Source organism: Lemur catta, chromosome 17 (genome assembly GCF_020740605.2).
Source record: "Lemur catta isolate mLemCat1 chromosome 17, mLemCat1.pri, whole genome shotgun sequence".
Classification (NCBI taxonomy): Eukaryota; Metazoa; Chordata; class Mammalia; order Primates; family Lemuridae; genus Lemur; species Lemur catta.
Window position 1 is genome coordinate 39933142 of NC_059144.1, and position 17852 is coordinate 39950993.

A 17852-nucleotide genomic window follows, 5' to 3' on the forward strand; every position below is an offset into this window, starting at 1 on the left:
TGAACATCAGGGTGGATCCAAATGAGCCTCTCTTCTTCCTGAGATAACCTGCACCCACATGTTTGCCTTCCTCCAGTGAGCAGCGGCAGCAACGTCCGGAGGTGGGATCTCAGAGAGGCTGAGCTGGAAGCCACCGCTGACCTGGTGTCTGGAACCTGGGCATGCTGCCCTGGGCTTCCAGCCACTTGGCCCCTGTGGAATACTCGAGCCTGCAGTTTAGAATTGATCTCTCGGATATCAGTCTGCAGTACAGGGTGCGGTTTCCTCATGTTCACAGATGGAAAGTGGAAAACAAGGACCCGGCCAGACTCCTGCCAGGGTTCTCTCCCCACAGCCCGCCTCTCCCGCAAGGCAGCTCTCCCAGCCGGGCTCCTGCAGCTCTCAGGACCACAGACCTCTCTGAGTGAGGGTCTCAGACCCAGTAATGCACACATCAGTGCACAATTTGCATTCAATTCCCACCCTCCTCTAATCCAACCCCATCCAGGCCCGGGCTTCTGCCCCGAACTCCTCACTCTGACGTGGCTCCTTGGCTTCTCAAAGGTACCTGCAACCTCCCAGATCCAGAATTGAGCTTCTAACCGTAGCTTTCCCTTCCTCTAAATAGAAAATCTATCCTGTGGTTTTTCAGGCCCAAACCTTGGAGTCATTCTCAACTCTCCTCTCCCACTCCACATCAGATCTGTCAACACACCGTATCAGTTCTGCCTTTGAAATCGGTGCCTCTGACTACCTTCCTGACTCTGGTCTGAGCCACCATCATCTTGTGCCCAGATCACCGCAGAACACTCCCCGCTGGACTCACCTTGTGCCTGGACTATAGCAGTAGACTCCACATCACACACCCTGCTCTTATTACACTATTCTCCACCTAGCAGCCTGAAGGGTCACATTAAGACATAAATCAGATGATGTCCCTCGTCTGTTCAATGTCCTCCACTGGTGTCCGTCTCACTCAGAGGGCCAAAGTCCTTTCCCCGGCTCAAAGGCCGATGCCCTGTATGCCCGCCCCCCCAGCAGAACCCTGTGACCCCTCAGCCCTTGCCCTTCCTGTCTCTGTTCTGCCACTGTGCTCTGGCCTCTGCTGCTCTGTGAGCCTCCGGGGACAGCTCTGCTTCTGGGCCTTGGCACATACTGTTCCTCTGCAACGAATGCTGTTCCCCACAGATGCCGTTAACTGGTTTCCTCACCTTCCTTGCTTGAGTTTCCGCCATGCACTGAGGCCACCCTGTACACAATCATTGTGGTTCTTCTCCCGCCTCCAGCTTGCTCTCCCTGCCTTGCTGTACTCTCCTCACCACTTTCCGCTACCTTATGGACTATGGATCTTATAGGTCTGGTTTATTAACTCTTGCACTAGAACGTAAGCTCTATTTTGTTTGCCTTTGGATCTCCTGATAAATCAACGTGTCTGGGCCATAGCTGGAGCACACTGCTTCCGAGAGAGCCACCGGGGGCTGCCGTGAGCATCGCTCTGCCTGAACTGTACACCAGTTGCTCTGCTTTCTTCTGGTAACAGCTCTCAAATTTTCCTTTAGGGACCCACCCTACCCCATTCGCAGTCCCCACGGTTCAAGTGAGCTTGGCCTCATCCCTGGCTCCAGGAAGGTGCACGTGAACTCATCTGGCCAACCGTGGTGTTCCGCCCTCCTAAACGGTTCATGGTTGACTAGATGTTCCAAGTGCCAGACCCAAAAGACTCAGGTGGGGCCTTTTATTAGTACTTGTTGGAGAGAGAAGCTCTCTTTCCACAGGGATGACTTCCTGTAGTGTTAATGTAGGTCTACAATACCAGGAGTGTCACATGGAGAGCTGGCCTGAGAGTGAAGCCAACTTGGGAGAAAGCTGAGATCAGGGAGATGGAGAGACAGGTGACACCCAGAGCTCAGGCTCCTGGATCCAACCACACCTGAAGCTCAAAATATACTTGGACTTTTTATTTACATGAGTCAAATAAATTCTGTTTGTGTTTCCTCAACCCTGCTTCTGTCACTTGGAACTGAGAGAATCTAGACTGACAGAGAATTGTTGTGACACGTTTTTAATATCCAATGGGATACTTGTTCCCACGGCATTTTTCCAGGCCTCAAGCCCACCCCTGGGCTGCCTTTTGCCAGCCATGATGGTGCAGCTCTTCACCAGACATGCAGGAGTGGCAGAACCACCACCCATGGCAGACATGATTGACAATGTCACTCAAAATTGGGGACATTAGCATGCCCAGCTCACATCCTTGACAGAGTGTGGCCAACAAGCTCAAGTGACCGTGTTGGCTGGGAAGAGATTCTATAGTAACCCTGCTGTTCAGTGTGATGAGACATTTAGATTCCAAAATCACTTTTAAAAACTGTTATAAACAGCAATCTGTGGCATTGGTGCAGGCTGCATTCAAGGAAGCTGTCCTTAACGATCACCATCTCCATTTTATAGAGGAGTAAACTGAGGCACAGAGAGGTTAAGTAACTTTCCCAAGGCCACACCATCAGCAGCAGAGTTAGGATTTGAACCCAGCTGTCTGGTGAGACAGCTTTCACCCCTGCACCTTTACCGGGAGTATTTTCACTGAAAGATGTCCTCAGAGGCAAAGAATTCTTTTGAAATGTGAACATTCGCTCCACCGTTCATCCAGTCTTAGGGGGATGCACGCTTGAAATCTGACAACCTGAGGTGTTCACTAAAAGGCACCTTATTTCTACCTGGTGTAGACACTCTGGGTAATGAGCAGTGGAGAACCCGCCCCTGCTGTCCTGGGGTTTGGGGCCTGGCTGTACCCTTAACCCTCTGACACGAGAAGCACTGTCACAGGCTCCCATGCAAGTGGGGCTCCGATATTAAGAGCCCTTGGGTCACTGGAGAAAGCTCTTCGCTTTTCCAATCTCTGTTCTGCTGATCAGGTCAGGAGAAGGACTCAGGTAGGACCCCTTCACCTTTAACGCCTTTCTCAAAACTGCCCATCACCTTGATTATAACAAAGACACGGAGCCTCGTGGGAGGCGGCATCTCGCTGAAACTGAAAAACTCTGCTCAGTTTCATTGCACTTGGTTTCGCAGAGAGCCTTTACCTAAGGCAACGGGTATTGGTTTTTCATTTACAGTCAGGATTTAAAGCTTCCTTTTAAAATAATGCTTAAGCTTCAAAAGTAAGTCCATTCTTGTCTGTAAGACGGGATTAAAAAATCAAAACAAAAAGAAAACAGGGAAAAAAACCCAAAATAAGTCTAGCTGAAGAAAATCTCAAGTGGAGACAGATCAGAACTGGGACGGTGCGAGAGTTCTCTCGCTCCCGGCCAGAACCACGTCCCACTCCTCGCGGCGTCTCAGAGCTGTGCGGGCCCCAGGCCACACCAAGGGTCTGTCTGGGCTGAATTAAGCCCTGGCAGAGCCCACTGGTTTCAGGGCCTTCCTGAACAAAGGACATCGTGCAAACAAGACTGGGCCCCCGTGTGCTTCTCTCTCTTACCCTCCTGGAGAGGAAGGCCAGCCGGGAGCCCAGTGGTCCCCAAGGGTCGTCCAAGCACATGAACACAGAGATTTTTCCCAACTGCCTTAAAATTGTATTGATTATTTTGGCCACTTACCAACTAATATGCCCTGGAACCAGTTCCCCTGGGCATCTGACACTTCCAAACAACAACTCCGGAGCCAAATGCGTGCAGGGAAAGGAACATCGATTATACATGGCACGGCCTCCACCCCCCCACCCTGCAATCAGGAAGCCGTGTCCAGCACCAGGCCTCCCAACCAGACCCTAATTAGGATGGACGGCTGTTCTCCGCCCTGGGACTGGACGGAATCCTGGGATTATCTCAGTAGAGAAGTCTCCAGCCCAGAGAACTGTCAGAACTGCCGCACGGATGAGCAGAAAATAGCAGATGATAAATTTTTTAGGACCACCCTCTGCTTGCCAGTTGTAGCAGACTGTGAGCTAATGTATTGGGCTTTTTTGGAACATGCATTATTGATCTGGGTCTGTCTAGTGGTTTATAAAAAGCCCATCATATCCCTGCTACCACCTTCCCATCCCTCACCTCCTGCAAGAAGCCCGGCCTCCTTCACAAGCCAGCGCTACTCGCGAGGAAGGTCTGGCTGGTTTGCGGAGGGCAAGAGTGTAGGTGCTGGTCTGCACTGTTTAGAGCTACTGGCGGGAGCTGACAGATGCCACTGAACGTCAGGGGCTCTAAACCCACCAGATCCACTTCCTGGAATTTATCTTTCAGAAGCATTTGCTTGTGTGTGCAAAGATGTGTATATACATTCCCAGCAACGGCATCTATAACCGTGAAAAGCCAACGCACACACACAGTAACAGTCTGGGAACAACTCAACATCCATCCCAGGCGTCAAGTAGAGCAGTGGTTAGGAACACAGGCTCTGAGTTCAAATCCTGTTTAATCACATTCTAGCTGCCTGACCTTGTACAAGTGGCTTAACTTCTCTGTGCCTCGGTTTCTCCAGATGTAAAATGGAGAGAATGCATCTCTGCATTTTAAGTCAGCCATGGTTTCTTTTGCTCTCCTTTCTCCTGTGTCCACATCTTGCCTGTTGCTCCTTCCTTATAACCGCATATCCTGCTGGTTTTATTCAAGAGTCACAGATGCAAAATTACAATCAGATTCTGACATGAGGCTTAGCCAGGTCGTGTCACTGCAGCAAAATTGTCTCATTCCTAAGAGCAGGTATTCAATTGCTCACCCGTTGGCTCAGGCCCCAAATCTAGGAGTTGTCCTCAGTTCTTCTCTTTTCCTTAACCCCAGCATCCAACCCACCCATCAGTTTATTTCCCAAAAACATACCAAGTGGGACCAGGCCTCACCTCCCTGGTCTGAGCTCCCGTCATCACCTGCCCTGCCGCTGCGCTGGCCTCGCCCCCCCCATGCCTGCGCTTGCTCCCTGCAATCTGATTCCATCAGGGGGGTCCTGCTGGAACCTGAGTGGGGTCACGGCTTTCCTCTGCTTAAGGCCCCCTCCATCCATGCCGGTTTCACTAAGAATAACACTCAGATCCCTCCCACGGCCACAAGGCCCCGTGTGATCTGGCCCCTGTCGACCCCCCGGCCTCATCTCCCTCTACTCCCTGGTGCTCTTGCTGCCCCAACCCACCGAGCTCGTTTCTACCACAGTGTCTCTGATCTCCTGTTCTTTCCACCCCGAACGATCCTTCCCCAGTTCCCCAGCGCCTGAACAGTGCCCTGCACGGAACAGATGCTTAATCAACATCTGCTGGACGGATGAATGAACGTCCAGGGCATCACATGTTCCCAGGGATAAGTCCAACCGAAACAGCTTCAGGGGCCACACGAGGTGAGACCGAGGGGCTCTGAGGCCCAGGTGCTGCCTGCGAGTCCTCTCTGCAAACTTCTGCCAGAATCAAAACTCACACCCTTACGGCCAAGGTCTGCAGACTCTCCACGGTCATCGAACGCGGCTCATTCTAAACGCTGCTGTGAGACAGGTATTGGATGTGTCAAAGCGTCAGTGAAAGCTCTGGGCCCTGACTGCCTCCTGGCTGCAAATTCTTTTTGTGCTGATAAGCTCCCGAAGAAAAACCTATACTTGTGATCATTAATATGAAGCACTGCAAGGGACGACTTGGTTTTATATAAATCACCTTTTCTTGGAAGCTATAGGACGATTCAGGTTGCAAAGGTTTATCTAGTAAAACTTTACGTTTGCTGCCTCCAACAATATTCTGGTGCCCTTTGATAGTGGACAGAGGCTAAGGGCCCCCTCACCTGATGAACGACCGGCAGTCCTTACAACCACGAGAGCCTCCAAGACTGGCTCCACCCTCTCCCTCCAGCCTCATGTTCTACCTCCCTTCCCCAGGCTCCAGCCACATCTGCCTTCTTGGTCCTGCCTCAGGGCCTTTGCACATGCTGCTCCCCTGCCTAGAATGCTTTTCCCCAGCTTTTGCAATATGCCATAGTACTGTTTATGAGAAGGAACTCTAATTTAGAGGAGGAGGAAAATACAAACGGTGTGGGCTGTCTGGTACAGTGTTCACAAGTCATTAGTGGCCACTGAGCCCCTGGAAGGTGAGTAGTCCTAACTGGGTGCCCTAAGTGTAAAATACATGCCGGATTTAAAAAATAATGTAAAAAAATGTAAAATATCTCACAAATGATTTTTTTCCATGGATTACATGTTGAGATGATAATAATTTGGGTATGTTTGGTCAAACAAAATATGTTTTTCAAATTAATTTCACCAATTCCTTTTTACTTTTTAAAAAAATATAAAATTACATATATCATTTGCCTTTGTGGCTCGCATTGTATTTCTATAGGACAGCGCTGGTGTAGGGTTTAATGTGGAAAACGGAACCCACAAAATCAGTGAATTCAAGGACAAGACACAAGATTAGGAGAAAGAAAGTTTATACTGAGAGAGGCCCCCCCAAAGGTGATCCAGAAATGGAAAGTAGAGTTTGACCCAGGGAATGGAGGTTCTGCTCTTGGGGGGCTCATTTATGGAGTCTCGTCCTAGTGCTAGTGACAATATGGTGAGAAAAGCCTCGTGCACATGCAGAGACTCACAGCTCGGCTGGAGGAGCCCACGGTCTTGCTGAGGAGGGCAGGGGAGGAGTGGAGGATGGTTTACACGGAGAGCCAAGGATGCACCCAGGGTGGCTTGTGTGAGCAACGAAGGGAAGGTGCTGAGGCCCCGAGCCAGAGGAGCCTTGGGCACAGTGACATGAGTCCTGTCTCGCCAGCCATTGGTGTAAATGGACTAAACCTTGGTGAGGGTCCCTGTGCACATCTGCTGTCCCTGGAGCCTGCAGCACCGAAGGAAAGCATCTCGGGGGTGGGGGTCACAGATATGTGTGTGTGCACACACATACACGTGCGTGCACACATGTGCATGCTCACACGAGCTGGTGTCTTCTCTTGTTCAGTGTCAGCTCAGCTGTCACCGCCTCTGAGGGCCCCTCCCTATCACGAGTGAAAGTAGCACCAGCACCACCCAGCACGTGGCTCGCTTTAATTCTCATTGTAGCATCTGTCCCTTCATCAAACTACCTCTCCCTTCCTCGCTATCTTGCTGTCTTGTTCTGTGAGCGTAGAGATCGTAACTGTCTTATCATGGAAGTTCCAGGCCCTAGAACATTGCCTGGCACACAGTGGGCATTCGATAGAAATTGGGTGAAAACAAGGGATCGGTCTCAGCATCTCTTCTCCTTAACCCTTAGGAGGAATCCCGGGACGGTTCTGCATTAAGAACAAGGTTGGTGACCCCTAACCCTGAGGGCCTGGCTGCGAACCCACACTCGTGGGCAGCCCCTGTGTCTTGGTTTAAATCTGCTCAGGAGTGGCTACAAAGCCGCCTGTGTTAGAGGCCTTGGCCCCAGCCTGGTGACCCTGCGCTGCGGGCCGAGGTGCCTCGCTGGACCCCAAGGTGTCCGGCCGGCCGGGGGGCAGGGGACTCACCCAGCTCCACGTCCTGGTCGTCCGTCAGCACCAGGATGATGTTGGGGCGGATGTTCCTGCGGTCCCTCTGGAACCTGCCTTTCAGGCGGTGGTGCGACAGGAAGGCCGCGCTGCCGTCCAGCAGCGAGAAGACGGCGGCAGAGAGCAGGCAGAGCCGGAGGCCGCCCGGGGCCATCTTATCTGCTTGCCAATCTGGTGCCGCGTTCGGGAGGCGGAGTGTGCAGTCGGGTTTTGCGGATTTCTCTTTTCCCTCTTCCCTATTCACTCGCGATCTAAAGGAGGAGGAAAAGAATCAGGTCAATGTTTATGTCAAAGCGCCCGACGGCTCGTCCCCGCATAATGATGTGCGCCGTGTCCACACGAACAATAAGCGTCTCTTTGCACAGGGGCGGCCCCAGCTCAGCGAAACCCAGCTCGGCCCAAGTTAGGGCAGTATTTACAATGTGCTCGGTCAACAGACTGGCAGAAAAGCCTTCTGTGACCGCAGAATTTCTTCCCTGGATCTGGAGATTCTCTGACGGGCTGGTGGCAGCTCGAGACTTGAGTCAGATAATCAGCCTGTCCCTGAACAATCCGCCCGATTCAACAGACACATCACCCCCAGAGGAAGGGATGGCAGCGGCCCAAACCGAGCAGCAAACGCTTCTGGTCCTTCCGCGCAGCACCGTGGGCTGCAGAGGTGAGCAGGGGTGACGCCCAGCCCCCCAGCTGCTGGGGGAGGGATGGGGGAGCTGTGGACAAGCACTGGGGATCGGACTCCCGTGTTTCAGTCCCAGACCCTCCACTCACTGGCTCAGTTTCCCCACGAGCAAGCCAGTGAGGAACCTCAGTGTCCCCGTGAACACAATGGGGGCACGTGGCTGTCGTAAGAGCTCAGCCCAAGGGAGATGTGTGAACGCCCCTTGTGCCCCTTGTCAACAGACCCTGTAACAAAGATTATTCTTGTTATTTTTAAGTTTCAGAATAAACAAAATGACAAAAGAGAAACTTGAGGGCTAGGGGTGGAGGGAGAAGCACTGTCACTTGTCACTGTGACTTCAGTAATTCCCTGGCCCCAGGTCAGACAGGGTCACAGCAAAAGGGGGTGAGGGGAGGCGGGGACGGCGAATCTTAGCCTGAACAGGTCTCTCCGCTCTCTGCAGTCATTTTTCAACTTCTCGAGGAAATGAGCCTTCAAGTCCTGTCCAGATATAGACTTTTGGTCTCATTTATTTAAAACAAGAGAGCGAGAGAGCGAGAGCACAAGAACTGCAGACATGCTAGGAGGAAACCAAGGGCCTTGGGGTCAGGCTGTGTCACTGTGACCCTGAAGGGGTCTGTTTGTCCCTGCCGTCCATGGGGAACCCCGGCCTCCACCCCAAAGTCACGGCTCAGGGACTCAGCGAGGGCTCCAGGTTCCACAGGGGGAAGGGCTGAGGACTGCAATAGCCACCTGAGGCATCTCCCTGCCTGTCCCCCGACCCCCAGCCACCCTCCACGGGTCACCAAGGAGGAGTGGGCCACTCTGGTTGCCTGGGCAGTGCTGTCGTTGAAAAGGCCTAGGAAGGGTCCCTCCTGCTCCATCCTCCACCCTGCGCTGTGTACCAGGAAGCCCATGTCTGTCTCTGGCTCCTGGCTGGGAGGCTGCAAGGGGGCAGGAGGTGGGAACCAACGTCTTTGCTCTCCCTCCCCAGCATGCAGTGGCTCCCCAGTGCCTTCACCTCTGCATGTGGCCACAGCCCCTGCCGGGATCCCTCCCAGCTCCAGCTTCCCCCAGTCCTGGCTCCCCTCTCCCTCCTCTTGCCCCAACAAGTCCAGGGACGGTGAGGGCTCCTCCTTGCTGCTAGTTCCCAGGGGCTGCATCATTCCTTGCTTGCTCCCTTAACCCCACCTGATCTCTGAACAGAGCTTTCACTCAGCTCTTCTGGCTACCCCAGGAGGACCCCAATTTACTCCACTCGGGGCCTCACAGAGTCCTGTTTCCACGTCTCCCTCTGGCATCGCCCTTGGGAGCAGGAGGCAGGCTCCACACAGCGCCTTCCTCCCCTGTGGCCTCAGACAGGACATCTATGCAGAGAGCCAAGGCGACAGTCCCAATATCCGGGGAGCTGGGGACGCACTCGATGTAGAAGAGTCTGACACGAGAACTGTGAGGTTCACGGGACCAGAGGGCAAACACCGACTTCATTCCCAATCTCCTCATCCGCTAAAACACACACCTCCTGACAGCCTGAGTCCCTGCAGCCACTGCTTACTGGGCTCCTGTCCTGGGCCCTGCCGTGTGATGACTAAGAGCATGGGCTTTGGCGCTACTTGCTGAGTGACCCTCGACTAGGGGCCTTTGTGCCTCATTTTCCTCACCTATGAAATGGGTGTGAAGGATTCAGTGTATTAATACAGTGCTGAGCCTAATCAGCACTGTACTAATCAGAACACACAACTCACCGTGTAAACCGTTATTAGACTGTCATTACTGTCATAGAGGCTGTGTCCTGCATCAGGCGCTCCTGCAGGATCTACGTCAGTCTCCACAACAGGCCTCTCCCGCAGGTTATGTTTTTAGCCCCATTTTACAGTTCAGAAAACTGAGGCTTAATCACTGTCCTAAGACCACCCAGAGAGAGGACAAGGTTTGAACTGAGCCTGGCTACTCCTCACCACGAAACGCAGGTTTTCCACCTCCTTCCACGCAGCACCATAGTCCCGATTCCTGCGCAGCCCCTCAGTGATCATTTGCTTAAGATGCTTCTTTCAATGGCCTCATGTTTAAATAAAAACACAAATACATATTTTGGAGAAAGACAACTTTCTATGCAAAGATAAACGGATAATGGGCATCCCTTTGCCGTCAAGTCAAGCTCAGCGCACAAAGAAAAGCCAAAGAAAGCTGCACGAGTGGAACTCCATTCAAACAGCTTCCCGGGCTCCGAGCCTGAGCCCCAGGCTTGCTCCTTCTGCGTTTCCACACTCTCTTTTTCAGGGAGATTAGCAGGTGTGGAAAGGAGTCAAAGCACTTAGCACGATCCCCAGATGAGATGTTCTGCTGGTGGTAATGGGAGGCCGTGAGAGAGCTGAGAAGGAGACGTGCTCCAGCCAGGGATGCTTTGTGCTTTGCACGCGAACTGTGGGTGCACGGCCAGCTCACTAAAACGCATATTCATGCTCCTCCCGATAGACAGACACGGAGTGATAAAATATGGAGAGAATTTCCCAGGGATGCCCTACAAATAGCAACCCTCTTAAACCAGAAACTAACCGGAGCCACTGCTCACGGAGAGCTTGCAGAGCTCCAGCCTCCGCTCTGAGCAGTTTACAGGAATCACCTCACTGAATATTCATATCCACCCACTTTATGGATGAGGAAGCTGAGGCGCAGAGAGTTAAAATCACTTTCCCACGATCCCATGGGTAGGTGAGAGGCAGAGAAGGGGTTCTGACCCAGTCTGGCCAGATTTGGCTCACTCGACCAGAAGTTCCCAGAAGGGGATCTTTGAGCGAGTTCCTAAGAGTCTTCCAGCCTCAGTTTTCTCATCTACCAAATGAAGCAGCAGGTAGCCAGGTGCCTTTTTGGTTCTGGGCCTGTGAGGCGAAGGTGCAGGGGGCTGGGAGATGCACCTGTACTGGGAGCCCTGGGCCAGGTGGGGATGGAGGCAGGGGACGCGGTCAGCTGCCCTCTGTTCCTGGCTCCCGTGCTGGTCTCAGCGCACCCCCCACTCCCGGGCAGCGTCACCCGCCAGCCAGGACGCGCTTCCTCTGGATGGAAGTCAAAGCTCTGCCACCAGAAGCCGGAGAATAACAGCAGCTAATTATTTCATCAGATCGAGTCATCGGTGGGTCGATGCTTGATGAATTCCCCCAGCTCAGACTTCTCCTGGCCTTGTGCCAGCCTCTCTCCGGATGCCGAAGAAATCAATTAAAAATGACACAAGGGATTCTGCCTCCATTTTTTTCCTTCTTGGTAAAATATTCAAAGTGGCTGAACTGATGGAGCATCCAGGGAAAACGTGCACTTGCTGACCAACGTTCTGTCCTACCGCAGCCAACACCTGCCATTCCCGCCAGCTCCTTCCAACGTCCGTCCACTCCTTTGCATCTGCAGTCCTCCCAGCCCGGGGAGATGTCTCTGGAAACACCCGATGGCCCAAGAATTCAGACACGTCAATCCTACTTCTGCATTTATCTGCAGAGAGCGGCGAGTTTCAGGGTGCCTGATGCCCCCGGGATCCACACACCACAGCTGTGGACAAACACCCGGGACTTCACCCAGGCCCGTCTGGAAAGGCCCAGAGGGACTGTTTTCCTACGAGGATCCCCAAATCCAACAGGGGAACAGAAAGGAGTCTGTGAATGATCAGCTGAGATGCTGGGAGAGGATGAAGTGGCAAGAGCCAGAACAAGGTGCTGTCAGACAGGAAAACTCCCGTGAGAGGTGGGGACAAAGGAAATCGTGGGGTGTGCGGACGTACCCTGCATGCTGGGGCCAGAGCCCCGCGACAGACCCAGGGACCCTCCCAGGTGGTCCAGAGAGCCTGACCATTTATTTCTTCCTTCATTTACTTTACAAATATCAAGGGCCTCCTATGTGTACGGCAGTGTCCAGTGGCAGGACCATCCTGCTGGGGTTATAACAGCAGCCTCCTAACTGGTTTCCCTGCTTCCAGCTCACCTGCTTCCCTCAAGCAACCAGAAGGATCCTGTTAAAACCAAAGCAGGAGCCTGTCTTCCTCCACCAAAAAGCCTTCAAGGGCTTTCATCTCATGCAGAGTAAAACCCAAAAACCCTCCAAAGGGCTTACAAGATCCTACACAATCTGCCCCATCACCTCTCTGACCTTGTCACCTTCCCCTCTCCCTCGCTCACTTGGCTCCAGCCACGTGGTCTCCTCCAACTGTTTCTCCAACGAGCTAGGCACACCCCCACCCCAGGGCCTTTGCACTTCCTCTTCCTGCCACCTGGAGCCTTCATCCAGATATCTTCATGGCTCCTTCCTCACCTCCTTCTGGTCTTTGCTCAGATTTCACCTTTGCAGGTTAAAAATCGCAACATCTGCCCTCCCCAGCAGCACGTACCACCCCCAATACCTAGCTGTTTTACGTGTTTATTTCTCTGTGGGTCCCCTCTTCCTGAATGTCAGCTCTTTGAGGGTAGATTTTTGCCAGCTTTGTTCACATCTGTATCCCCAACACCTAAAACAGTGCTTGGGACATAGCAGGCCTCCAAAATATTTCATGACTTAGCAAAGAATTTCCCCCTCCTCCTGGCAACAGCCCCTAGTTATGCTCTGAGGCCACCGGAGCTTTCATTCCCCTTGTGGGCGATTTGACTGCAGGGCGGAACACGGGACCCAGGCGGGGCCCATCAGCACGTTCCATCCCTCAAGCTCCAGTGACTGGCCCAGTGACCTGGGTCTCGCCAATGAGGGAGAGGGAGGCCCAGAGGCTCCAGGAGGCTGTGCTGGGTCTGACAGCAGCCGCCCGTGGGAGGGGCCCGAGAGAGGATGCTGGTGACAACTGACACCCGGCTGAACCAAGCTGCCTCCTGCAGCCAGTTACCAGCTCAAGCAAGTGTCCCGTGTAGCTTAAGCTAGTCCGAGCGAGGGCTGTCATTTGCAACAGGAAGCACCCAGACCAACACAGTAAACACCCTGAAAGAATACTAACGAATAACAGCTAAAATCATGGGCCTTGCACAATTCTAAGCACTTTCCCTATGTTAACTCAGGTCACCCTTACAAAACCATTATGAGCTAGGATGCGTCACTTACAGACGCTGAGGCATGGACAGGCCCTAGAACCTGCCCCATGGTGTGCGGCCTGGGTGCTGAACACCGTCCCTCGGGCCCTTCCCTTCCTCCCTTCTCCCCACTCTTCCCTGTGCCCCGGGAGGTTCACTGGAGGGCACCGCATCAGGGGGCTCCGGCGCCTGGTTGGGTTTGGGCGAGGGAGACGCCTCCAGGGGAAGGGAGGGTGGGAGGGGAGAGGGGTCAGGAGCTTCCCAGGTGCCCTCCCTGCCAGGCTGCTGGGAGCTACCACCTCCGTAGCTCCACCGAGGGTCACAGCTCCCGTGGGCGGCCCTTCCCAGGTCCCACCGAGTGCTGACCCCTGTCTCCAGCCCAAGATCCGGATCATCCATTTTCTCACGCTCTCACCCTTGTTGGAGGGCACTATCTGATTCTGGAAGGGCCCCTCGCTGACAAAGCAAGCGAGCACAGCACGGCTGTTTGCACCTGGACATTCTGACGCCCATACTCACTTGGAAACGAGACTGCGGTTAAGTGTGTTGCACAAACGGGAAGAAGAAAGGGGAAACTGCCTGCCTGGGTGCAGTCAGAGAGGGCTGCCGGGAGAAGTAATTACAGCGTAAACTTTGAGACACCTAATAGCAACGAAGTTCTGAGGAATCCACAGGATTTAGATGGCCCCTGAAGAAGAGGATGGAGGACAAGTGCTTCAGGCAGGGGAAATGGCTCGAGCAAAGAGCGGGCAGAGGGAACAGAGAGGCCACGGGAGGGAGGACAAGAGCCCCTGTAACCTGGGGGCTATAGCCTGTCCCCGGCCCCCCATCTAGGTCCAGGCCATCTGCTCCTGGAATTCTAGCTAAAGGCGGAGAACCAAGCCAGCTCTTAAGAGCAGTCAGGGGACAAGAGAAGGGACCTTCAGAGGGAGGGGCAAAGATCAGGTTTCAAGACAGGCACTCAGGATCGGGAAAGGAAATTAGGACATAAAGAAAAGGGTAGAAAGCAGGCCCCAAACCCAGGGCTTGGGGACCCAGCTGTCTGCATAACTACTGATGCACCAAGAAATTCCTGAAGGTTCTGCGCCAGGCAGAGCTCCTGGCACTGTGGGTAAACCAGTGAAACAAATAAGAAGTCTCTTCCCTCTCGGAAATCATATTCTAAGCGGTCGATATATCAAAGCTGGAGTTGAAAGACCCCAGCCAAAGTGAGAAGGGTCGGAGGACAGGACTGGAAATATTGGCAAACCACAGACGAACGGTTAGAACGGGGTGGCGGGTGGCAGTTAGTGCTCAGAGCAAGTCTGGAACAGTATAGTCAAGTTGGGAAGCTGAGCATCAAAATGATTCACATGTCAAGTGGACGGATGTTTGAGAGGCCACGTAATTCACACCCTCCAGCTCCTGAGCACCTGCCACGTGCCCGGTACCGTCTCCTGGTCAGTGAAGAAAAAGGACAGACAGAAATCTCTTCTCTCGTCGAGCCCAAAACACACTTGGGGGAAAGGCAGTGGGGAACACGCCGAGTACGGGGTGAGCTGGGGTCTGGAGCCAGACGCCTGGGTTTGAATCTCAGCTCCACCACTTACTAGAGGTTGGGCAAGTAATTGAACCTCTCTTATAGTCTTGTGTCTTCATCTGTAAAGGGAGGAAAGGAACTGCGTTTACCCAACAGAACTGTGAGGATGAAATGGCTTCATCCTTGGTCTGTAAGGTTGACACGAGGCCCCGGCTCCGGAGCTCCAAGGCTAGACCCTGGGATCCAGGCCCGAGTCTTCCCAGGCCCCTGCCTCCGGGACTGGCCAGGAAGAAGTGCCCACTCTTTCCAACTGGCCACCTCATTCCATGTCATTCCAACGTGAGGACTGGGGAAGAGTCTGACGCCATCTTGCTGCATCTAGGGTCAGGAGTGACGCCAACACACACAGGAGAGCAGTGCTGTGAACAGGTACGTACTTGGGTCTTGATTATATTTGACACCTGGATCCAGCCTAGCCTGAAGGAGGCAGATTAACTTCTGGGTTCTTTGCTTCAGGCCCAATAAATTCTTCTTTCTCTTTCCACTAGTTTGAGCTGTTTTCTTTCTTTTTAGGTCAACTTCCTCACGCTTTGACTCTTTAGGGACATGAGTCAAATTCCCTTTTTTATTAGGTCACTCCCAGTTGCTTTTTCTGTCACTTTCAACCAAATAGCCCAAATAGGAGAGCAGGCTGGAGGCGGAGGGTCGGCTCAGGGGCTTCCCAGCCACCCTGTGCCTCTGTGTATCCAGCGACCTCACAGCTTAGCCTGCCAGCTGCGGCCAGGCCTCCTGGGCCTGTGCCCAGCTGTCCTCATCCTTCTTTGTCAACCGATAAGAGAAGGTGGCGTGGGAAGGCGGCAGGAGCGTGGGTGTGGGAGTCACGAATTCTGGTCCTGACTCAGCTGCTCTGGTTGTGACTCAGGCCTCAGTTTCCTCATCTGTCAAGAAAAACAGACTGTTCCTGGGGCACAGCCTTGAAGACTGGGATGGGTGGAGTCTGGGAGGGTGGAGAGGGTGCCTTCCCTGGCCCCCCTTCCTGAAGCAGACCGCCCCACCACTCCCACTTTCAGAGCATTTATCACAACTTGTGATTCTTCTACTTACTCTTCTGTCTGGGTTTTTATTTTGTAGGGGGTCAGCTCTCCCCCTGGAAGGGCTGTCTGCTTCCCGCTGGCCCCCAGACCCCAGCTCCTGGCACAGTCTAGGTGCTAACTCTGCCAGTTAGTCAACAGGTGTTTCCTGAGCACCTACTACGCACCAGGCCCTGTGCTACGTGCTGGGATCCAGAGAGCAGTTCAGGCAAGAAACAGCAAGTGCAACTACCCGGAGGTAGGAACTCGCCTGGGCGTCCGAGGAGCACAGAGTGGGCAGGTGCGGCTGGACGGAGCCAAGTGACAGGGACTAGGGCTTCCAGCCCAGGGCCGAAGTGACCCGATGGAGGCTGTAACAGGAGCCTCCGGCTGTGCGAGGAGAGCAGACTGCAGGGCGGAGGGTGGAAGCGGGGAAGGGGTGGGGGACAGATTCTGGATATGCGTCAACGAATAAATGAATGAATGAGTGCATGGTGGGAAAACTGGCATTTGCCGAATGCTCCGATTATTATTTAATAGCACCGTGTAACAATTTACCCCCAAACTTACTGGTGGCATAGAATCTTCTTTTTTATGTTCAGAGGATTGTGATCAGGAATTTGAGCAGGGCACAACAGGGGTGGCTGGTCTCTGCTTTATAGTGTCTGAGGCCACAGCTGAAAAGACTCAAAAGTTGGGGACTCGGCCCATCTGGGGGCTGCTGCTGGCAGTCGGCTGGGAGCTCAGGAGGTGGGTGGGTGCCTACGTGTGGCCTCAGCGTGGCCTGGGCTTCCTCACAGCATGGCGGCCTTGGCACAGTAGTGGGCTCCAAAAGCCAGTGTCCCAGTGACTCGGGGAGCTGCCCCATCTTTTCCGCTGTCCCTAAGGGCTCTTCCACCATACTCTCTTGGTTACCAGCGATACACGAGCCCGGCCAGATTCAAGGGGATGCAGACCCCACCTCTCCACAGAGGGGCTTCAAGGTCATGCTGTTGATGAGCAGGCAGGGCACCTCGTGGCCATCCTGGAAACACAGCTGGCCCTGCCAGTCACGGCGGCCGGCAGGCAGGGGGAACACGCGGGCTTCTCCCCGCAGCCATCGTCCCCCCTAGGAAGTGAAGCACTATCTGACTCAGACCCACCCGTCCACATCTGCCAGGGTTGGGAGTTTGTGCCCACACCCAGTTCAAAGATTCCCTCAGCCTTGGGAAGTCCTGGGGTGACCTAAAGTCTCCCCCAACCCCACTCTTTCTTCTCATGTGACCCCAACGGGTTAGAGCCATGATGTCAGGGTGCTCTTGGGGAGCAGGAGGACTTGTCCTGGGTGTGAGAGTTGCAGCAACAACCTCTCCTCTTTATTCCAGAGGACACATTTTCCCACTTCTATTTGCACTGAAAACATTCATTTCATCCTGCTTTTTAAAGAACTCTCCCTCCTTATTTTTAAGTAGAAAGGAAGCCACTTAACAAAGCCAGAAAAAACAACAGAAGGCTCAGATCTCATTTGGGGAACTGGCTCTGACTCCCCCCAGGCCTGCCCCTCTGCTGACGTGTGAAATTATTCAACCCAGGCTTGGGCCCTTCAGCCCCAAGCTCAGGGCCACTGTCACCATGGAAGCCGTCCTGCAGTCCCAGAGGGGAGGCTACGTCCCTGGGCACACGTCCTAGTGTGAAGGAGCCATTCTCACCAGGCGGCCACTGTCAGTGGCAGGGCAGGGGTGATGAGACCCGGGAGACTTAAATCGGGGGACAGGGGACACTGGGCTCCAGGGCCAGGCTCGGGAAGGAAGGCCGTTAGCAATGCCTGGCTGGGCGCGGGACTGCAAACGTCTCCCAGCCTGCCAGAACTCGGCCTGAGACAACACAGCTTCTCCACTTGGCCCAGAATCAACTGCTGGAGTTTTTATAGGCAGCTTCCAGGACAGGGGCTTTGGCATGCAGCAAACGGTCCCACTCGCTCTAGAAGGCGTGACCCAGCCAACCTTCACCCCTGCTCCGCCCTGCGTGCCAGGTCTCAGAAGGTCTCCCTGCCCACTGCACTCTTCTTGGTGCTAGACTTACCCTTCAGTTCACTCTCTTTCTTATTGCAGTCAATTTGTTTAGAAAGCAAAGTCTCCTCCAGGG

At 53.7% G+C, this 17852-nt stretch overlaps 1 protein-coding gene across 3 annotated transcripts in view; it reads right to left on the reverse strand.

Annotated features, from left to right (window-relative positions):
* Positions 1-17852, reverse strand: part of SULF2 (sulfatase 2) — a 100026-nt gene that overhangs the window by 69360 nt on the left and 12814 nt on the right. For all 3 annotated transcript variants that reach the window (XM_045528527.1, XM_045528525.1, XM_045528526.1), the window contains exon 2: positions 7428-7699. In XM_045528527.1, coding sequence (XP_045384483.1) covers positions 7428-7602 — 175 coding nt within the window. In that variant the 5' untranslated portion in view covers positions 7603-7699. The remainder of the gene's footprint in view (positions 1-7427; positions 7700-17852) is intronic.